General features: G+C 40.8%; 1 protein-coding gene across 4 annotated transcripts in view; it reads left to right on the top strand.

Moving 5' to 3' along the window:
* The window catches only part of cdh24b (cadherin 24, type 2b), a 172,743-nt gene that overhangs the window by 94,477 nt on the left and 54,171 nt on the right, over positions 1 to 24,095 (top strand). For all 4 annotated transcript variants that reach the window (XM_042497571.2, XM_088085100.1, XM_088085101.1 and 1 more), the window contains exon 5: positions 2,998 to 3,165. In XM_042497571.2, the coding sequence (XP_042353505.2) occupies positions 2,998 to 3,165 (168 nt within the window). The remainder of the gene's footprint in view (positions 1 to 2,997; positions 3,166 to 24,095) is intronic.

The following is a 24,095-nucleotide window of genomic DNA, read 5'->3' as shown; positions in this document are numbered from 1 at the left end:
TGGGGTCATTTACACAGAGGAGGTGATCGATGTCGAGTGCGTGCAAGTGATGTGTCTTGGTGTTCTGTTAAAGAGTGTGAGATACAGAACGAGATTTTACGCTCTGTCAGCATGTCTCACTGTCGGTGATTTATCATTCCCATACGAGCCTCTCCACATATCTGTGTTTATATATGTGTGTTTCTGTGCGCCTTTAACGGGACATTAAGTTATATATTGTTGCTGTCAAATGGAAACTGGGTATCTCCAGAAAGTCAGAGAAGCTGTCAGATTGTCAGGAAGAGCAGTCATTTCCTCAGCCCGGCGACAAGGCGCTTTGACATTGTCCGATAAGTTTTCAAAGGGCTGCAAAAGCCAAAGAGGTCGTGAAAGAGCTCGATATGTCAGTTAGAGTGAAAGTATTTTAATTACCACAGCTGAAGCTGTTGTTTTTGTTTTTTCTTTTTTACACAGCAACAACAGTGATAATGATCCAGGAACTGCTAACAACACCGACAGGTTTATTGCACAGCCTACAGCAGCCTGTTTGTGTTTACATGATAAGTACATGAGTGAAATTACAGCCTTATTATTGCAATGAGGATGAATAATCTACAGTGCATAATAGAAGTGGGCACTACTAACTAATAAGGCATACTTTATCAAGGGCTACTAGTTGTGAATTCATTGAAGTCTACTAAATCGCTTGGTAAATGCAATTAAATCAATTTTTGAGGACGATGCAATATTGATATGTTTAAAAAATGGTAAATTAAATATTTTAGCAGAATATCTTAATTTATTTATTTATTTTTAGAAGAACTGTAGCCAAGATATGTATTGAGCAGAATTTTTAAAGTTGAAAGATAAACCTGTCATCACTGCAGTTACCTCAAACTCATCTTTGGCATGCCATTATGACAGTTTCTTGATATGAAACAAAAAGTATATACAGACATACACTGATCTATAAGAAAAAAAGCCAATGTTGGCTTATATATTGACCAAATTTTCCACTCCAGCTCTATCACTAACAGGCCGTAAGAACAACTTTTGGGTTGCCCACTTGTAGGAAAATGTATTTAACTGCAGGATGACTGACTCCGTCTCTCTATCACTTTAAGGTCCCTCCAGTGAATTGTTTTACAGGTTACCCTCTGGAGAAGAGCCGCAGAGCATCTGGACAAACCTCCATGAAATAACAACTTATTAACATTTATACAGTAACTGCGGGCTAAATGGCTTATTGGAAAACAAGAAACCCATGACCTTTTATTAATGACTTACTAACATGTAGAACTGAAGTCTTGATGAAGCCTTTAATAAAGGGTCATGACTTTCTCAGTTCATAATAAGCAATCAAATCTGCTGTTACAAATGTTAATAAGTCATTAATAAAAGGTCATGGAGTCTATTAAGATTCTCAGTCCATTTCATAGGGTATCTAGTTAAAGTCAGCTGGATTTGCTGTTTTACTGCTGGAACACAGTTAATCCAGTTGCCTCTGAAAAAGGTCAGAGGGGTTTCTCACAGTGCAGTCAGGCATCAGGACTACAGTTGTGTGAGTCATTGATAAAGATGTATTAAATTACATTATAACAATCCATCAATACTTCAGTTCTAAAAGGTGTTAAAGAATCATTCACCCCTCTCAAATGACAATTTGCATATTAGTTACTCATCGTGTTACAGTGAATATGTAAAGAAAAGAATAACAAACAAGGAATCCAAACCCAGAGAAAAATTCTTGTTGAGTTAAAGTCATAGGAGTCACAGCAAAACATCTGTTGAAAAAGTCTCACACCACTTGTGCAGTACAATCCAAGTCTCATTTATCTAGTCGTATGCTCAGTACTTTCCAAAGAGACAGCCCTCTCTGATGGGGAACTAAACCGGAAGTGAAACTAAATTCATTCTGTCCTCAAAGCCAGACTCTATTGACAAAACCATTTCACCTCGCTGAACAAGGGAGCTGCTGGTCTACCGCTGTCACACCTTGTCTTGGGTTTTGTGTGATATTGGTGAATCCAAACTAACCCTTTAAAATGCTAAAGTCACAGAGTAATAAAAAAAAAACCGACTGATCGAGGCAGCAGTAAACCTGCGGCTCCCATTTTCTGGTGAGGCAAAATGACTTTTTTATCAATGGAGTCTGACTTTGAAAGGAGAATCACTCTTGGTTCAGTTTCCTGTTGGAAAGGGCTGTCTGTATGGAAAGTACAAAGCATACAATTGGACAAATGAGACTTGGATTATACTGCAGGAGTTATGTCAGAGCTTGTAAACTGATGTTTTGATATAGTTTCACTATTGTTGAACATGGACCCCTGTGACTTCATCCCTTTGAATTCATCAAGAGTTTTCTCAGTTTATGGATTCTTCGTTCCTGTCGGCGTGCAAGAAAAACAAAGATTTGAGTAAATTATATCTAAATGGTGATTTGGGGGTGACGTATTCCTTTCGGAAATGAATTGTACATTATGTGCTGAATAAATAAAGAGCTGAACCAAGAGAAAAGGTAATGCATGTTTGACCAAATACAATAATTGAAAATGTCATGTTACTGAGCCACAAAACATTAATAAATGATTTATTAACCATTATAAAGGTCATTAGTTTCATTTTGGTAACCTATTATAAAGAATGTTAGCAGAAAGTGATGCCCACAAATGCATAGTGAAGAGTTATCATGACATCACAAAAGATGTTGTGATACCACTCTTGAACCTGTAGTGGAAAGTCTTTATAAAAGATGATAGTGGTTCTGGATGAGATCCCAGTATGCAGCTTTTGTTCCAAAACAGAGCTCAGACCAGAAAGTGTATTTTGGAAGCCAGAAGGTTCAGTGCCTGGTAATCATTGAGTCATAAATATTGATCAAAAAACCCTTTTAGTCCCACGCTGATATATTGCGGTCATTTAGTGCCATTTCACCATGGTAAAAACCTTCTTTTTTCCTGCTTTAAATGTTTCATGGGCACCCTGATGCTAACGTTTTTATGCATTTTTTTCCCCTAGGTATTCTGCGAACGGCTGTACCCGACATGGACAGGGAGACCCAGGACCAGTACCTCGTGCTGCTTCAGGCCAAGGACATGGGGGGCCACCTGGGCGGATTATCTGGGACCACCACCGTCACTGTCAGGCTCACTGACGTCAACGACAACCCTCCACGCTTCACACAGAGTGAGTTACTCAGCAGCTCACGCAGCCACCCACAGAGAATGAATGACTTACCAAGAATAGACAGGCAGCACAACATAATAGAAGAAAATGACTGTATGTTGACAGGCTTCGCTTTCTGTGTGCACACATATGTAAAGTAATTGTCCGTATTACCTCCCACCCCACCCCCAAACACACTTACACACATTCACCATGCTGGAGTCTAAAAGTGTGTGCAAATATTTCATAATGGTTTGTTTTGCCAAGTTTGGTGTGCGAGATCGGTGTGGCTTCAACTCATTAGAACAACGTGGTATCAAGTGAGCTGTCAGTCACTGTAGGGTAACAGAAATTACTTTTAATGACTTTATTGTGCTTGCATTAACTTTCTAGGACTCATTATATGGAAAATGTTATGAGAAAACAAACACTAGGCTGCATAACAGCATAAACAGAACGTTTGTTTTGCACCAGAAGGCAGAAGACTTCTCAGACCTTTTTGACCTGCAGGTCCTGTCAGGATTTTCACAGCAGCAGTCAGGCAGAGGAGACTCCTGCAGGGCTGCAAAGTGCCTCATCAAACATTCACTCATGGATTTCACTTGCCTCTGCAATGATAGATCAGCTATATTCCACGCTCCAGCCATACTTTCACATTTTAGGAAATATTACAATTGGACCTCTTTTCAGGCCAGCAGGCTCAGTTCTATCAGTTTAATATTGGCACCCTCAGCTGAAATTTGAATATTAAATAATATCATTGATAACAAACTGATAATAATGTTACAAAAAAAAGTTGTAGGCTTAATGAAATTTCTGCTATTTGCCAAACAGTGAATAAATAACATCCATTAGTCCTATGCACATTACTGTGAGTTCTATGTAGCAGGCAGTTTGAGGGTAAATGTGCCTTTCTGACTCATAAAGCAAATTGTTGCTGAAAAGAAAAACCACGCTGTATTCACCTGCTACTGTTTACAACTTTTTCTAGGTTAGTGTGGATGCAAAGCCTCTTAAAATCAACAGGAATATGAGTCAGGGTTGGGCAGGTGTGAAAACTTTTGAACCGGTTTGGTATTTAGCCAAGCACCAGACCGAACCAGTTTATCTTCAAACAGCTCCAAATCCAGAATGTTGTAATATTGGGGCAGTTTTCATCTTGGGAGACTAACTCTGCCATGTTTTCTCTCATCACCCCAAAAAACCCATGAACATACAAGTGAACATACATTGCGTGTGCTGCTCTCCCCTCTTCCACCTCTACGTAAATTTGATCTTCATGCTGCTGACACTGGTTTCGCTCGGTGGTAAACTAAACCAGCATTTGGGACATTAGTGGCTCTATTTGTCCCCTTATAAACATAATATTTTATTAATTATGTTGGCATGTGGCTTATTACTAATGCAATGTGAGTTGGATTTAGTGGTGTGACATGTAGGCTACTATTCAATTTGTTGGTTCAGCTGGTTTGCATAAAATCCAACCATTTAAAGCTCTTACACTGGACCAGACCAGCAAATTGACCCAACTCTACTAGATCATAACAATTTGCCATCACAGTTTTCTTGCCAAATGATAATAAGAAGCAAGTGTTATTTATTGGCTATGGTTGAATCTGTCAGGCTGAATGAAACCCAAAGAGTAGTGAAACAGATTTTATTCTAACACTAACATAGATTCTGCGAGAGAAAGAGCCCTGGATATATCTTGAAATGTAACTGTCAGATGTGATGCTTTTGAGGAACCACTGAAAAAGAACAGCATGCTGTATTTACTTGCTACTGTTTTTTCTCCAGCTATGTTCCAGCATAATCTGTTCATAGTGGACCACGCTCAGGACCTGTAACACTAACAGTATTTTTTATTGCCAGCACTCTCGCTTCAATTCCCTTCAATTGCACCCCCACTAATTTCAGATGCACCACAAGTCATTTTGTTCTGGAACTGTGCCTGCAAAAGTGGCTTTCTAAATAACCTTTTTTGTAGCATTTAACTTAATTTCACTGTCTGTGATTATGAAGTTATTTTAGTGCAAAGAACAGATGGAGGAGGTGTACGTCCTGTTTAGTTGTGTGACTTATATTGTTGATAAATTAAACTGAATTATCCTGTGGCCGAGTGTACTGTTGCATGAGTGGAGTGTAAACAAAATTCAAACAAAATTAGTAATTTACATAATGGCTTCTAGTTGGCATGAAAATGTTGTAATCAGGCTGAAATATTAGACATTATTGTCCTAATTAGACATTATACTGTAAATCATTCTTTTAGTTATTGCGCAGGAGACTCGTGAGCTGGTCTCTGAGCAGCTCTGCTCTGGTGTCTCTGTATTTGTTCTGTTGTTGGATGAAGTTCATTTATGTCTGATATTTATCAATTCCGTTTTTGTTATACATCCAAAATTGGTAGGTGCCTCCCTTATTACCTTCAGAAGAGCAAGCCAGTTAGTCCCTTTGTGAACGAATAGAGGAACCAATCAGCCTTGATGGCCAGTATTCTTGTCATCCTTTACATAATGTCATCCTTTCTCCATTTTTCATCTAAGCAAGCACTGTCTCTTCCAAGATAACGGTTAACCTTATTCCAATTAAAGTGGAAAGAGTTGAGGCTGGAATATATTGCCTTTGCACAATTACACTTCGTTTGGATTTTTCAAGGGGCTGATGGGAAAGATAACTTACTTTCCCATTAAAGTGTGACTACAATTGAAATAACAAGAGATATATCACTTCCTTCAGGGAAAAGTAATAATTGTTGTAAAGGCTGAATGATTTGAGAAAAAATATCTAATTGCAATTTTGCTGAGCAACAATGCGATTGCAAATGAAAATTCTTAATTATTTTCCAGAAATCAAACTTTAGGCTTTTAATTGCTGTCTGCGTAGTTTTAAACAAGTTTGTTCCGCATGAATAGAATCAGATAAGATAATGCAGTTGACTGTTGTTGCCATCCTCCCAGGGTTCAAACCGGCCAGAAAAATAAACTTCTAAGTGGACTTTGCTTGTTTTCTGTTGAGAAATTGACCAATTTTGCCCACATAAAAGTGTACTTGAAATTACATGATAATGTTAAAGTGTAATTATGACAGAGGTGTGGACTCGAGTCGCTTAACTTGGATTTGAGTCAGACAAATTTGATGCTTTTTAGATTAGACTTGACAAATCACAAAAATCTTGCCATTGGCCTGACCTGTGACACCAGTCACTTAACTTTGACTTAAAAATGCTTGATACCTTCCCCCAGGCTTAAAGATTAAAAAGTATGTTATTTAAAAAAATACGAATCTACGAATCAGTTCTTTTTTTCTTTATTTCCTGAGTTAAATAATGTTAACACTAATCATTTACAGTGAGTCGACACTTCATTTCAAAGGTTATGGACATAGCTTGAACCCAGCCAATAGCATCCAGTCAATCTGCAGGAGAGAACCATGAAGAGCTAGCATTACGCTACTGAACACCAGGTGAAAAAAATGATAATTTCGTTTCGTTTTCAAAAACTTTGTGTTAGTCAACCAAAAACAAATTGTAGTATGCAAAACATGTGGGTTTAGTACCTAATATTCACAGTTTAGGATTTGGATTTTGTCTTGTGACTTGAGACCTGTGACTTGACTTGGGACTTGAGTGCAAAGACTAATAGTGACTTTCAAAACAATGACTTGGCTCCATCTCTGAATCATGATATACTGAATTATAGAAGTGGTATCTAGAACTAGTAAACTAAGTCATGTCTAAGGAAATCCATGACATCTGAGTTACAACTGTTATTGATGCTGTCGACAGCTCTGCACGTTAGCTGCTTAAGCTAATGTCAGTGTTAGCTTCTCATTCTGACAGGCTGCTTCTATGAATCCCACAGTCTGCGATTCTTTGACAGTCGGCTTAGAATAATGATGAGTTACTTTAAAGTTTTAAAGGAGTTTTACACAACCGTGGCTGCCAGCTGTCTGTCATTTACACCTGAGAACTTTCAAGCTAGCTGCTAGCTACCTGTCCAAAACTGACATAAGGCAATAATGTAGATCAGTTATTTTCTAAGTTTGACACTGTGAGGCCGACCTCAAATTAGCACCACTAAAAGTGTGTGGCTATTACTACTTGCTGTTTGCAATGCACCTATGGATGTACGGACAACTATCATGGAATCACTTTGATATTGAGGAAAACGTAATGATTCTCAAGTCTGGAGTAAGGAACGTCTTTTTTTTTCTGTGATTTTGAAGTGACTTTTTTGAACATGTATTCACATTGGACATTGGAGATAATGATATGTTCTGAAAGTGTAAATCACACTGAAAACTGTTAGGTCTGTGTGTTCAGATTTGACTGAGTTATGACTCCCAAGAATTGTGAATTATGACACAAATTGCAGCAATCAGGCACTAATGGTTTTAAAGTACCGTAATAGCCTCCATAATCTGTGTGTCACAGCGGCTGCTGCAGCTCCAACTGCTGACTGTGTGGACAGGCGGGCCAAATCAGACGCCAAACTACACTAACTTCCAAGTTGAGTTTAGAATACCAGCGTGCACCTGTGAATTTTAGCTTGTGCAGTGTCTCTGCCTCACGTCTCTCTATAAAACTGTATGAACCCTAGAATTTCTTCTACTTGTTTGGCCAATTCAGAATAAATCTTAATCAGCTGGGTAAATTTGTCGGCAACAGTTGTCATTCGAGCTGGCCAAATCCGTGCTTGGCAACTAAAACTTTCACCTCCTACGGCTTGTTAAGACTGTTAATTATGTAAATTATAGTTTCAATCTTGCAGCTTGGAAATCACACTCTATAAAATGCAATTTGGATATAAAAATGGAGCACAATTCATCCATTCACATCTACATGTAATTGTAAATAAGAAAAAACAAATGTTAGATTTGAAGAATTATTGAATAAACTTATCATCAGACAGTTGTAGGGGCAGGTGAACATGACATGGCAAAGCAGAGTTCAGGTGTAGGAAAGAAAAGAGCTGTCAGGGGCTGGATGAGCATGTGACGAGGGTTCAGTCCAATAGACGACTGGTTTTAATGCCAAAACTCAACTAATGATGTCCTGGGGTGGGAGGTTTGCTGGTTGACTTGAACCTCCATCAAAGCTTGTGTTTTGGGCTGGGCTAGTCTGAGGACTGGAGGGCTTCTTGGAGGAAAACTGGGAACATTTTGATCTGTCTGGTTGATGAGGAGCCTTGTGACGCCGACGGCTGCTCTGAAACCTCACAGTCTACCAAACGTCCTGTCTCTTGCCTCTGCTTGTCCTGCTGATGACTGCCTTTGCATGCTTGTGCTTTACTGAATGCATTGATGTTAGCCTATGCTCGCAGTTTGTGTGTTTCTGCTTGTGTGCGTGTGTGCATCCCTGATCTTCTGTGTTCCCTCACGCGCTCCCTTGTGCTTGCGCGAACACCATCAAAGCGAGCCACCCCGCCGCTCTACTCAATTACACACCCAAGCTTTTAAAAAGACACCCTCAAATCCGGCCCCCGCGTCTCCCAAGGTCAATACTGCTTATTCCTTTTGGCATTTACCAGAGGGAGAGGATTACACTGGAGCGCGCGAACCAGGTATTGCCTGTACATTGTAGCCTTAACAAGAGAGAGAAAAAAAGCTCCTGCTTTGTGGGCCTGTTCTTTCACAGTGCCCCAGAATTTCACTTTATCCAAAACATGATTCCAGGAACTAAGTGGGTTTGTTATGTGTACGGTTTTGAATGCTGTCAGGGGAGTTTTAATGCCCGGAGGAGGCAGTATAGCAGAGGGAAACTAGGCTACCGTACAGATTGTAGTTGTTGTTTGGTTAAATGATAAGTGGGAAAATGTGGGATATTTTCAGACGCTTCATTGGCAAACATAATGCTCTAACCACACTTTCCTTTGGGTCTCATTATCAAATGGCATACACCGTGCTCCAAATGTATTTGGACAGCAACATGTTTTTTGATGTTTTAGTTCAGCATTCCTCGGTGCAAGAGAAGCTTTAATTTTATTTTCATCCATATCAAATAAACTTTTTAAAGGTAGCGGCGCCTTTTTGAACATTTCAAGATGACAAATATTTAGATGCACAGTCGACAAAGTAGTCATTTTGAGTGTCTTGCTTAAAATTATTCAAAGATTATTTGAAGTCAGAAATATCGTTGGACTATATTTTCCGGCTGTATTCGCATTAATACTCACTGGACGGCATGCTTCTCAGTGGGCCTGTTTTCCATGAGAACATGTCAGATTGTGAGACGATACATTTTTGTTTCCCACCGGCTCCTTTAAGAAGCGTTAGTTAACAAGGCAGACGGATGTAAAAATTGTGCTAAAGGGGAGTTGCTATTACTGTCTCATTCCACATCAACTCCTTGCCTGATTAAGCTCTTAATTATGGTGATGCTGTGTGGAATACATGGTTGACTAATTGTCTGAGAGTAAACAAGGGTGTTGGGTATCAAATGACATCTCAAATTATCAACTTCCTGTTTCGAAGCTTCGGGATAGGAATAGTAGATGACTTTTTGCTCCTCTGGTAATCCATAGGGAAATTAAGATGATGGCACACTATCATATAGCTTTGTAGTAGGACCGCGGTGTTGTTGCTGGGCTGATGTGAAATTTCATACCCTTGTTTCCATGTAGTCATTTATTCAGACATGTTTTTCCATGTTTACTGTGGCTGAATAATTTATGGCTGTGTGTATGTGTGTACTCCACAGCTGAATCCTCTCTGGGATTAATTGAGATAGAGACTGGGGCATAAAAATAAGATGACCACTTAATGTAATGCAAAGACTTATTTATTCTGCACACTCTAAAAAAGTAGGTTATTTAGGAGGATAACTCCTCTGGAATTCTATGATGTATGGAGAATGTTGATATTATTAAAAAAACATAGTATTCTCATGATGAGATACAAACACAGGCATATTTGTATCTTTTTAAAATTAATTTCCAATTGTCCCACAGATTATATCTTCCATTAAATATCGTATATTAAAGAGGATGGAGTGGCTGAAGGCATTATGTTTTCGGATTCCATAAATTCCATTCTTGTAAATGGGATATCTTCAGCACACCTTGAGGGATTTTTTTTTTTTTTTTCAAATTTGGCAAAGCGTCTGCTTTGACTTAACTATGACCTGATTAGAATTTTTCTGATTATAAGTCAAAGGTCAAGCTGTGACCTTGTGTTTAAATCATTCTCATGAAGTAATGTCTGAAGAGGGCCTTGAGGGAATATCCTCATATTTGGCACAAACGTCCACCTGTACTTCACAATGAATTGATTAGAACTTGGTGGTCAAAGATCAGGGTCACTATGACCTTGCAAAAGATGTTTTTGGCCATAACGTAAGAAATCATCAACTAATTGTGACAAAAATTCACACTCAATGTTTTGTAGGGTAAAATGACAATAATATAAAGCAACAACATTATATATCCAAAAGGTCATATTCACTGTGACATCATAATGTTCTGCAAAAACACCTTTCTGCCCATTACTTAAGCCAGGAATGGAAGAAAAAACACGTGGTCAGATACAGATAGATGGTCAGATAGATCAGTTGATGACACTTATCTTGAAACTGCTGATTGTATAGTCCTCTGTGCTCCCGGGGGGATGATGTGTGTAAATCCACGTTTTTACAGACGTGAATGTAAACTGTAGGCATAGAACCCCAAGCGGTAATTTTAGTTTTTTCTTTCTTATTTTCCTTACCATTTATATTCATTATTAAATACAAATATTGCCTCGTAGTTTCAGCAATTTCTTTACTGACACCTGAGGAAACAATATGCAAGACAGCTCAAACAAAAAGGAAACAAAGGTGGAAACACATGCTTTTGACATCTTAAAAAAAAAACCCACATAAAAATAAACATGACCCAGTTCTTCCTGTTGCATAAGAACACTCCCAATATTGCAACATATCAGAAAACAATGTGCCAGATTATAAACACAAGCACAGATATTAAACGTATTATTATTCCTCCAGGCATATCCATGAACTGCGCAATATAAATAATCAGAATAAGAATCAGAATCAGAATCTGATTTTATTGCCAAGTACATTTAGGAATGTGACTTGGTGTTTTGGTGCAAAACAATTAACATGAAGGAGAATATAAAAATAATGAATTTAAATAGTATAGAACATCAGACAAAAATTATAGAAGCAATTTAAATATATAAAATGACAACGAGAATATAAAGGACACAAAATGTATGTATAAAAGGTGAAATGGAGGGATTGTAACTGAGTGTAGATCAGGTGATAGTAGGTAGTTGGTTAGTTGGTTTATGAGCAACATTTAAAATAAATGTCACACTGACTAGCAACAGAAAGATAACAAATGCAAGAAACCTTGAAGTTTATCCAGATGAAGTTCTTACTTCTTTCTAATTTCCCAGGTTTATGTCTTTAGGTTTCCTGTGAATAATTACTAAAGGTCTTCTTTAGGATTTCTTATTCTTGTTGGTTTAAAGTTGAGAAAGAAAGTGGATTCATGATCTTCCAAAAATCCATCGCACAGACTTCATCAGTGGAGTTTGCTCACTTGTCAGTCCTAAAAGTGTTATAGATGGAATCATAACAGCTACTGAGGCCACAACAGATACATCTCCATGACAACTGAACAAATTGAAGACCGTGCACAGCCCGTCCTCATTCCCGGGTTGCCAAATATGGCAGCTTAGCCAGTGGGTTGGTGCCTGATTCCAATACACTAGGCACCCTTTAAGGCCCTTTCAGACACAGCATGATTTGAGCTACACTCACCACTGACCCAGCAGCAGTGCAGGCTCACCAGGTGGTGTGTCCACGCTTTGGTTGATGCAGCGAAAAGCTGTTGCGGTATGAGTCAAGCCATTAGAAATAATGGGTTTCAAAGCTCAGTGGTGCCGTTGTTGTGTTGTGTCTCAAGGAGCTAATATCATCCGTATAAGATGTACCAGGCTTTTAACTAACTCAAATGTAAAGCCGTCTGTGGCAGTGATGTAGTTTAAAGAGTGAGAATGACCTTGTGGGGCAAGAGGGAGGAACGGTGGTTTGCTCAAACAAACACACTGACCCAGAAGACAGCTGTTAATTTCCCCTATGAAAAGATTTTTTAAACTATGTTACGTAGTTACCGTCACGTGACATTCATGTTATGTGATAAATGTGACATATGTTATGTGAAATAGTCGTTATTTACCTAAGTTACTTAACAACATACTTTTTTAAAGCCCATATCATGATTTTTCTTCTAAACCTATCTAACAGTTTATGACAAAACCGTCTCCTGAGAACACAGAAGTTTATTTTACATTTACATTTATTAATCAATGAATGTAACGAGCAGAAATTGACACACATCCTTGAGCGTGCAAAACTGACACTAGAGGGGTACCTAGAGCGTCATAGTTGTTGTTTATTGTTATGCAGCGTGATACTGTTGAAAAAGCGTAACAATGAATCACAAGCTGGAATAGATTCTTTAAACTACGTTCATATTTCCAAGGCTAAGAATGAAGTCAAATTAATAAAACTGCATGTCATTTATATACCTTTTCACAAACATTTAAATAGTGCTCATCCTTTAATACAATATTGGAATGGTCCTTGAAGCTTGTTTCATATTTTCCATTGGAATACATTCAGCAGAGTCCTTGGGTTGTCAACACACCTTAAGTTCTGTTTTTTTAACACCACTGCAGTTTTTTTTTTTATTACGCTCATTCAGCAGATCAAACTGTTTAGAAGTGTGAGATTCTGATAAGAGATAATCTTGTACTTCTTATTGATCTACCTGCTTTATTTATTTCATACCATAAACAAACTGTTGCGTAGATAAATACCTAAAAATGTGATCAGCAGAAGAATACTGAATGTTCACATGCAGTGATGAATGACTGAAAGTACAAAGAGAATAATTAAAAACACACTGCCTTCAAAAAATTACTACTTCAAAATACTGCCTTTATATATTTAATATATACAAGACAATCTTTTCTTTAATCTAAATCCTCTAAATTAAAAACTTTCCTTTCAGATGATTCACAGCCACAGTCTCCGATCTGAAGTATCGAAAGTGAAGTGTCTTCTTCTCAGTGAAATGTCAACATTTGATGAGTGATCCGACTAGATCCCCGAGATCTGTACAGCAACCGCACCTCCTCAAATGAATCTGTAGGCTGTCAAAGGGCAAAACATTCATTCATTGCCTTGTGACAGTTGGAGCCGCACTTTGTTATAGTTTAACTACACAAACAGAAACTCCTGGACGCATCGGGAGACTCATAACTCGTGCTCCCGGAACGATTTGGTTCTTCTGCTCTGCCTGCGAGATCTGTTTGAATAGCTACAACTCTGCTCGCTGACAAGTCCGCAGACGGAGGCGCAGGTGCCGATTCCCGTTTTTATGTGGTTTCCAAACAACCTTGGCTTGCCAACGGTGCCACATAAAAACGTTGAGGGAGCCATCACTCTCCCAGCGGTTTGATGGATGGAAAGATAGATGGGCTGACAGATGACTACATAGGTAGCGCCGATAAGATCAGTGTCATTTTATACGCCAGGGAGATGAAACAGAGAGGGGGTAGAGATAGAGGGAGTAGTTCGGCGAGGGCTTCATCATAAATATTATTAATTCATTTCCCCGGAGAGCGGGGCTGTAACAGAGAGAGTGTGAATGGGAGGAGATAGAAAGACAGGAAGAGGGGGTATGTGCAAGTCTTCCTGTGTGTGTGTGCGCTTAAGTGTGTATTTTTTCTTTTTCCTGAAAGAGATGGAGTCGCTCAGAAAGGTGCGATAAAGTTGTCAGAAGAGCGAGACAAAGGAAAGACGCAAAGAGGGAGTGGGTGAGAAGAGGCTCCAAGAGCGTAGAGGAAAGCACAGAGAGACGGAGGAGACAAGGAGACAAACGTACAAGAAAGGGAGCGGGGGAGTGTATGAAAATGGAGGAAGTCAGGAGGGATAATCAGGGTATTATGTCCTTTAGTGAGAATGAGATACAAAAAAAAAAATGGCAAAGAGGAGTATAGACAACAAAGAGGGTTGTGTGGGTGAGCTCAAAGAGTACTCACAGATTGGCATAATGACTTAACCTTGTGTGCGTTTTTTTTATCCATTGCACAAGCTTCCTCTGCATCCTTTGAAATCTACCTTTATGCACACACTATCGGGTAACACACACGCACGTCTGTGCACGCTTGCATGATCATTCAGAGGTGAGGAGACAAGGAGACAGAGAGGTGACAGACTTTGTCATCTCCTGTCAGGCCCAGAGACACACATACAGTCTCCCCTTTAACACACATACACAAACACACACACACACGCACACACACACACACACACACACACACGCACGCGCACACACACACACACACACACACACACACACACACACACACACACACACACACACACATTCCTGACTCCCACTCTCTCAGTGTGTGCTCTTCACACACCCGGTACCCCTCGTGTCCCTTATCACACTCTCTCCCATCTGTTCCTGTTTTAAAACACCCTCAGCGCACAATCATTTTTAGTCAGTGTGGCAGAAAGTGTCTGTGCTGAGGAATCCCATTTGTCAAGCCGTCCTCTTCCACATCTCCCACCATAAACTGCTGCAGCTATTGTTAATGAACATTTGTGCTCACTGCCAAGCTGCCATTCCTGGGGTTAATATCAGCCGTCGAAGTTTCTTCAAATACTGTTCTTCAATTATGTATAATGGGTAATACAATATTAATGCCTAAAATAATGATAACAGAACATGAGGGACATACTGTGGGTTTCCTTGTTCTTCTTCTTTTTGCTATATAACAATGTCACACTTAGACAACACTGAAAATGGAAGAGGAGTAAATTTGCCCATAAAGATGGACCATCCACCAGAGTTGGCATCAGCCTCCATCATTTTCAGTTATATCCTATTTAGCAGTCGCATCACATTCAATAAAATCTAATGCATATCGAAAATAACTTGTGTCCTCTTCAATAGGGCATCGATAATGAATTTAGTTAAATGGCATGACTAATGTGCATTTGCGGACTAGTAATGGGCTCATCAGAGTTAAGGGACACGCGCGTAGGCCAATCCGGTCCAACTCGGCCGCCCACGTCCGGTCGTCCCGTCCAATGATCGCCACCCACGCGCTGACGTCCCCCATTGTTTGGACTGGCACGATAAAGACGTGAAGCCGGCACTCTTTAGAATGCATGAAAGCGAGTCCTGGGGGCAAGTTCACCAGTGCGTGAAGGAGGGAGGAGGGAGACGACAGGATGGAGGGATAGAGACGAGGGGAAATGGAAAGAATGGGAGAGGAGTAAAGCTAATGGCTTTATGGCGACAGTGATAATCAGGCTAGCTGAAAATCACTTCATCTCACACAGAGCTGAAGGGATGCTGGGAAATGAGAGGAAGCAGGTTTTCAGTGCTGTGTTTAGAGGCCATGGCACAGACAGATATGCCTGCTTCTGTTTATACATTTGTGCATGTTTTTGTACACACTTAACATGAAAGGGAGTGGAGCATAGGGCTGGGTTGACTTTATGTGATTTATTATTACAAATGTGGTTTCTTCGGTATGTTTAAAGACATCCTTGGGGAATTCACATACAGCTGTACATATGCAAAACGTGTATATGCAGCCAAACTCAGGGGCGGGGGATAGCGCTGAGGCATGAAAAGCCTTTCCTGAAATGGCTCCCTCATATCACACTGCACAATTAGGCCTGCCATTGCAGTGCCTTTGCCCTGGAGTCTATGGTGGCACAGTACTCTGCTCGGATAGATTCCTCAAGGCTTTTACCCCGTGTGTGTATGAGTGCTGCTGCAGCCCACTAACTATATTGTGTGTTTGTGTTGTGTGTCCAGGGGGCTGCACGAGTGTCGAAGTAGCCGGGTCAGTCAGCCTTGTGCGCAGTGTCTTTTTTGTTCTCCTCCCTCTCTCGCGCTTTCTTGTTCTCCTGCACATATACATAAACAAACAAATGAGGCTCTGCGCTGACATTCGAGCCGCATCAAATTGGCGGCTCCTGTGAGAAATCCACGGGCAGCGCTTCCCCCCGATGGGCTTTTCTTGCACAATCCTGTGCAGCCAAAAGAGCCTGTGAGGAGAGATTCATCGTGCCGTAATCGCCCCATACAACACAAGGTTTCCAATAGACCTACATGCGGGGCAATCCAGCTTTATGGAAACCCAAGAGGGTCTTAAATTCTCCACACTCAGAGAATTTCCATTCTCACAACTTTACCTGCCATCACAGAGGCAAAACAGGGAAATTTAAAACTTCATTAAACCTTCCAAATAGGGCAATTTCTGTCCCTGTTTCTTTTTCTCTTCCCGGTGTATAAGCTTTGGCTCCTGTGGAAATTAGGTGAATCCATCACACTTTCTGCGGCAATGCCCGGGCCCCTTTTTTCCGTAGAGAACACACAGGAAAGGCAGGGAGACAGGGCGCAAAGAGACTGTCTTGACAATTTTTTATTTTTTTGCGTTACTTTTTCATCTGACCTGGCAGTGTGCCCCCTCACGCAGAATAATAGGAGCTAAAGCCATTCTCTTTTTGCCGAGCCATCAGTGAGCCATGGAGAGCCGGGGAAGAGGAAGTGATTTCCATGTTAATGGGAACCTTCCCGGCAGCGTCTAAACCTTTCTCTCCTTTTCTCCTTCCTTCCATCACTCCCTCCTCGCTTCCTGTCTGTTTTATGTGTACCTACCTTTACCTGCTGTCGTCCTCCGAGCACTCACTCCTCCTCCTGTTGTCTTGCAACGTTACCTTTCACCTCCCAGCCTCTGTTTACTTCTCCTTTCTTCCTCTCCTCCCTTGTGTTCTCTTTCTCTCTGTCTAGGTTGATGAATGGAGTCGCTGGACTGTGAGCGGCACATCCTCAACGGGGTGTGGCGGGCCATTGCTAGCTGTCTCACATCAGTGTGTGTTTGGGTGTTTTTTCTTTGGTTTTTCTTTCACTTAGCCTGCCTCTCGTGTTGGTATACCCGAGTGCAAATCCTGTTTCAAACTCGAGCCCGTGCAAGTGGATCCTTGGAAAGAAGTTGGGCAGAAAAGAACACTCTTTGAGAGTCTCTTAAAATCCCTTATCCCCTGCCACTAAGGAACTACACTGATGTCCACTCGGCTGAACATGTACAATCCCCACCTAACCCTCAGAGGATCCCTGAGCAGCCAAGTGAACATGCTCCCCGAGGTCTCTGCCATCCCCTCCTGCCCTCTCCACAACTCTTGACCCTGTTCTCCCTGGGCTCCCTCAAAACACGGCTGGAAATGGGCCAGCGCGTCATCTCCCCTGAGATATGCTTAGCAACTCCATCCACTATACGGTCTCTGTCAGAAAAACGGCGGTAGGTAAACTACTCTGCTGCAGGGGTGCAAAATGAATCGCCTCAGCCCTGCACTCTCATACCTTATGTATAAAGGCTGGCAAGGCCAAACTGAGCGCTGCTTCGAAACGTTAGCGACATTCTTATAAATCATAAATACATTTTGGGTAAACAGATTATTCTGTGACATGTAGAGTAATCTTTTGGACATGCACAGAGACATGAGGAAAAGATGGACCCCTCAGGGCCGTGTGGCAATCCAGTTGTTTTTAAATAGGTTACAAATAAGCATGAGTTGCTTGTTGTTTGATGAAAACGAACAAATCTCATGTTGTGGAATGAGAATTGCTAGAAGAAGGACAGGTGATGGTGAGAAAAACAAGAGTGCAGGCTGGATGAAGACAGAAGGCCTGTCCTGAATATAACCTCATATAGTTGCTCGGAGGAGTAAACAAACTGTTATCACAGCTCCAAACTATTCATTGTTGCACCGACTTGAAGGGGGGAGAGGAAACATCCACACTCTGGCTTCAAATAAAAACGTCTGTCTAGATTTTCGCTCTGTAAGTAGTGTTTTTCTCTCCGCTAACATTGTCGAATGCACCTGCACTGTCATTGTTTTTCCCGGGCTGTGTACGAAGGCTCCCGTGTGGTTTAGCACGTTGTAACTGCTGCACTTGCAATTATGGGTTCAATTCTCACCAGGCTCATTTTGCCACAGTGCATGAATGCAGAGCATGCTGCTTTGCATAAAACACGCTAAACGGCAGAGAGGGAGGAGGCTAGTTTCCAAAAGTAACACATAAGTTGCACAGAAATTGCTTCACATCTATTTATCCATATGAATGCAAATGTGTTTATTCGGCTCACAATCTGTACATTTATATTCATAGTGTCATCAACATCTGCCGCCATAATCTGATGTTAGTTAAGGATGTATAAAATGATGGTAATTGCAATGAAAACACCAGTTTGACTTGAGTCTCCTGGGTAGTGCATCAAGCAATTATCTTCTAGTTCTATTTGACTTATCTGAAGATCTTTCACTGAAACCAGCCACTATTTTACTAAATCATATTGATGTAATCTCAATCATGCCTCTACAGTCATATATTTCATTCTCTGCGCAGATCGGCCTCTCATCTCGTCTTTTCTGATATGTCATTGATCTGTCCTCATGTTTATCAAGTGACTCAGAAATGAGTCTAAACTGGGCGAAACTTGTCAGAATGATGTGTTTCTGGCCCTGCTTTGAGGACTAGGAGTAAAACTTCTATCTCTGCTGATCATAAGGAGAGCTCCATAAATGTCCTAACCTGTTAGCAGCTGCCAGGAGATGGCCTTTACTCAAAGACATTTAGGCACATTGAGTGGGAGTGGGAAAAATTAATGTATTGAGTGAGATAGATCATTAAGAGATGCTTGTTGTTGCAAATATTAATCTTTTATTTTTGACTGATTGTGGGCAGACTGCATGAGAAAGTGAACACTCTTTCTGGGAGATCCATGGACCTCATGTTTTTCTGCAGAAAAAAAATCAAACTTTGATCGCCTGTGCAGCTTCTCAGATAATGATTCATTCATTTCCCTGCCGCTCGGTGTAGAAAAACAAGCTGCGTTATATTTAAGAGATACATTTCTCAACACTGTTTGACACTGCTGAAATGAATCATCTATAAGGCCCACCTGTAAGGATGCGTTACAAGAGGGGTATAATTGCTGAGTGCAAAATATTGCACAATATGGGCAAGATGTGGCTCCAATAGACACAGCGAAGTCGAATCACATTTTTAAATTGCATCTAGATTTATTGTTTAACCCACATGAGCAGCTTACCTGTGTTTACTTCCAGCATTAAGGAGCTTATTGGTAATTGTCACAATGATATTTAGACTATTTATTCATCTCTGCATCAAATTTTTGCATACATAGTGGTGCAGTTAGCAATGTCCCCTCACAGCAACAAGATTTAAACCTGCTGGCGAACTTAGGCCTTTTTGTGTGGAGTTTGCATGACCTCTCTTTTCCCAGTAGGTTTCCAGTTTCTTTCCATTGTTCAAAGACATGTAGATAGGTTATTTGTGACTCTACTGCATGTGTGATGTGATTTTAAATGGTTGTCTGTGAATGTCTTAGTCTGGTGGCAGACTGGTGACATGTCCAGGATAGGCTCCAGAGCCCTGCTACCCTCCAAAGGATCAGCAGAAGAGAAAGTAAGAAAAGAAAAGTAAGATAGAACTTTATTCATCCAGAGGGACATTGCTGTGCAGTAGTTGCAATACAAAGCTGGACACAAAGAGTGAAATATACTGTACAAGGACTAAATGTATAGCAAATGTGCAATAGAATCTTTTGCAAATATAACAACTAGATGGGAGCATGATGCAAAATATAAAACCAGCTAACAGTAAGGACACGATTGAGCAAAAAGGCTTTTTTTACACAAAAATATAGGTCCGCTACTAAGCTGTTTTTTATGCCTCATTTGCATTTTTTACACAGAACCAAACAACAGGGGCATCATGATTTGATTGACTTTGATTTGATTTGATTTATTTAGCACATATTAAAAACAACAATGTTATACATTTTTAGCATAATTATGAGAGAAAAAGAAGAGTAAAATAAAAGGTGGGCTGTTGTTGCAGAAGGATATTGTTCACAGTTTTTCAAATTATATAGGAGAAAGTCTAACCATCATACCGCTTCAGTGTTTGAGTTTGGATAGCCAGTCAATGGTGTAGTGGTAGTTGATGAAGTGGGTGTACTGCCAGGTAGATGGGTAGGTTTCTCGAAGAGTAAGTGGCTACACTCTCTCATATGTCTGTAGGTTTTTGGCTGCTGGGTGATTATACTGTAAATGGACAGAAAAAAGCCGTGGGTATGCCTCATATATACCCACCATTACATCACTGATGCCGGCACCGTGGAACCAAAAGAAGCGTGACATCAGTGTTGATCTCTAGTGTGACATATAAAGTACACATTAGCATTGCTTCCTAAACATTAAAAATGGCATAACATGGTAGTAACAATCATTCACCGTCTCTATTATACAGCCAGAAAAGAAAACGGAAAATAGTCTGACGGTAATGTACCATTTTCAAAAAATACAGTAAAATACCCTAAATCCTGATGCTTTTTGGAGCTAAAACAACAGTTAACATTAACATTAAACTACATGCAGGTTAGCTACATTATTACACTGTAAAGCTCAAATTCTCCTGAAGAATTCTGTAATACATTTAACAGTTATATACTGTTAAGTAAATATGATAGCGACACCGTAAAATAACAGTATTATGTTGGCAACAACAGCTTAGCGTAATTTTTGGGGTGCATTTGTTACAGTAATGGCAGCTAGTCTTGTGCTGTGGTAAGGAACTCCTGGATCTCATCGTTTTCCAAATTTGGGGATGTTTTCAGACACTGTTCTTCTTCCCTGAGTTAGCCCTTAACTGTTTCTGACTGCTTTTTTAATCTCCAGCAGTGAGTCAGACACATTATACATCGCCAAAACATCACATCCGTCCTACCCATGGTCCCATTCTGCCGGTTGTCCTGTTCATACAGACACAGTTCTGCCGCTTTCACCCAATCTCATGCTGGTTTACAAGCGAGACAATTCTGTCTCCTCATCCTACAACCTTATGTAGAGAACTGCAAAGTGACGTAATGGCGCAATATTACCATCTTAAATAGGCAGGGTAAAAATGGCTAACAAAAGCTGAAGAGCACAATCAAAACTTTCCACAACATCGTGGACTAAGTATCAAACTAACTGAATGCTGCTAAGGCTAAAGAAAAACAATAAATAAGAATAATTAACCAAAAAAAAAGTCAAAAAGCAACCGTTGTTGCTGCTGGTATGGATGATGGGAATGGGGCTATAACTTCAGTATCTCAGTTACCTAGATTACTTTTCCCACACACATACAGCCTAAACATAAAGAAATGTGTCTATATCCCCCATATTGAATTTTTGCCTCTGTTTAATATGTCAAACTTCAACTGTCAGGAAAACTACTCGTCATCAAAGATTCTATTGTGCAGCTCAGAGTGTCGTCCTCAGAGAGTAGAGTGAGTCCTTCTCGCTGCAAGAAAGTGTAGGAAGCTTCATAAATAACTCCAAGTCCTACTCTGAAGTAGGAGTGTCTTCTTGTCCTGGGTTAACTTTCAGCACAATTCCTGGGAGTGATTCTGAGACGTGATAAATACGAGCCCTGATCACATTTCCCACACCCATCATATAATGCATTCAATTAGTGTAAATCACTTTACACAAACAAGCCTGCGAGAATATTCAATTTAGGTGAATTCTTTTTTGCCTCTTCTTTTCCAGCTTCTTTAAAATCTCACAGCCTTGTCATAAATCAATGCTTTTTTTTGTCTTTTTGTTCGTCTCAAGAGGAAGCATTTCTCATCTCAGCAAATCCATGTCCAGTGAGCAGCCTGCCTCCAGGCTGGGACAACACCTTGTGTTAATTAAACCCGACCTCTGGATTCGCCAGCTCTCCATCGGCACATTCTGGGGGAAAATTAAGTGTTTGATTCCTAAAACGGTTTGACTAATTCCATCTGACTCCAGCTCTCGGTTGTGGTTGCAAAGAGTAATAATGATTACGGCGATAACTTAAACAATTAGGTAATAGGCAATAATTTCCAATAATTGTTATTCTGTAATTAAGTTTTACATCTTCGGAGCCCAAATAAGAGATGAAGGAAATGAAATGAAAGGAGGAACTAATTAAAATGGAGGTGGCTAATACCAGCATGCTTTTTTTATCCCTTTTATTTTCTCTATCCCTCTGTTTCTCTTGCTCTGTATTAATATTTCATCTAAAGTTCAGTGCTTTCTGCTTCAATAGACGGTAAAATCACTGCTGGAAACATTGCTCTCAGTCACATCTCTCTCTCTCTTTCAGTCGTTCTCTCCTTCTCTCTCACAATCCTCCTCTGTTGGCCCCGTGTCGTATTTCTCCCCCCTTTTTCCCCGTCTTCCCTTGAGCTCTCAACGTTCATTTCTCTGTTTTTCCTTCACAATATCTCGCAGGTGGAAGCGAATGTCAGCGGCCTGACTGGTTTGAGCCAGCCGCAAACTGTACATTACTTTCCCCTTTTCTTCGTCACATCAGTCAGTCTTTCAGCCAACCAGGCAGCCAGCCTGCCACTTTGTCATTTTTTTATCATTTTGTCAGCGTGCTCCAGAGTCAGTCAATGTCAAGCTTTCAGCTACATGATATCAGGGAAAAAGCTGGAGCTTCTCTTCATAACCTTGCTGCTGGATTTCATGTGAATACAGCACGTCCGTGACTTCTGAGAATATTCCAATAAGGCCTTTGCAGAAAGCTCTGTTCTATAAGTTACTAGCACATATCTGCTTTACTTCATCCTGCCCTAAAAAGCGTCAATTCAGGACTGACGTGGCGAGGTGAGCTCTGCGTTGTTTAGCAGTGTTTGCACTCAGGCACCTGGGTGCGCCCACACCAGCATGCAAGCACAGGCATTCACATACTAATGGACTAATGGATACACACGCATACACACACGCACATCCTCCTACTCCATATGGCATTAGAAGTGAGCTCAGTAATAGCTAATGGCCTGCCTTTCTGCACAAGGCGAGTTAAATAGCAGCACGCAGTGTTTTATACTGCTTGCCCCGGAGCCTGTGAAGGAAAAGATCCACACTGTTCCATTATTAACCCCATTAGCACTGAGAGAGAAAGCGTCACTTTCACTTTCACTTTCACCACATATAGTCTAATTTAACCCTGTAGTGGCATGGGAGGGATAAAAATTCTGCCTACACAGCAAACACTGTTTCCATCTCTCCATCCCTGCCTCAGCGTCCACCCCCCTCTCTGTGTCTCAGACACTCGTGATGATGCCTAAATCACACTCTCCCCCGCCTTGATCCTCCCTGCCGTCTCTGGCCTTTTCCCTTAAGCCCTCTTGAGTGTGAGTGCCTGTGTGATGGACTCCCCCTAAACGGATGCAGATTTTATTCAAGCTATTTTCAAAACCAGTGCGTGCGCTTTAGCCAACTAGACATTTTTTTAATGACTCCCCTAACTCGACGCCTTCCACCTCCACCAGAAACACTTCGCCTCTGCCTCAGATAAGATGTGGCGGAGTCACACACTCTTATTTTTTTATTCCTATTCAACCCCACCTCCTCTCCTGTTTTCTCCTCTCCTCCTTCGTCCTCATCCTCTCCTTCCCTTGTCCTCTCCTCTCCTGTCCTCTCCTCTCCTTCTTTGTCCTCTCCTCTCCTCTCCTCTCCTCTCCTCTCCTCTCCTCTCCTCTCCTCTCCTCCTCTCCTCTCCTCTCCTCTCCTCTCCTCTCCTCCCCTGTCTTTTCCTCTCCTCTACTTTACCCTCCTCTCACCTACTGCTTTTTACCACACCGGCCTCGTTTCACACTCCTCTTCAAAAAGTGGTACCCTGCTGGTTTTACCACCCTCTCCATCCCTCTCTTCCCACCCTCTCTGTCCCTCTTGTGTTGCATCTTTCATTTCACATTTATCTTTCCTTTTACAGTCGCCCCCTCTTCTTTTGAGATCCTCCTCACTCTCCTTCCCCTCCCCATCCAGCAGTTTGTCAATTTAAGCTCTTTTTTCCCCTGCACTTTTA

The sequence above is a fragment of the Plectropomus leopardus genome, chromosome 12 (genome assembly GCF_026936395.1).
Source record: "Plectropomus leopardus strain MGB_pleo_1.0 chromosome 12, ASM2693639v1, whole genome shotgun sequence".
Classification (NCBI taxonomy): Eukaryota; Metazoa; Chordata; class Actinopteri; order Perciformes; family Serranidae; genus Plectropomus; species Plectropomus leopardus.
Note: the sequence above shows the minus strand (reverse complement) of the source record. Positions and strands in the feature narration are given on the sequence as shown.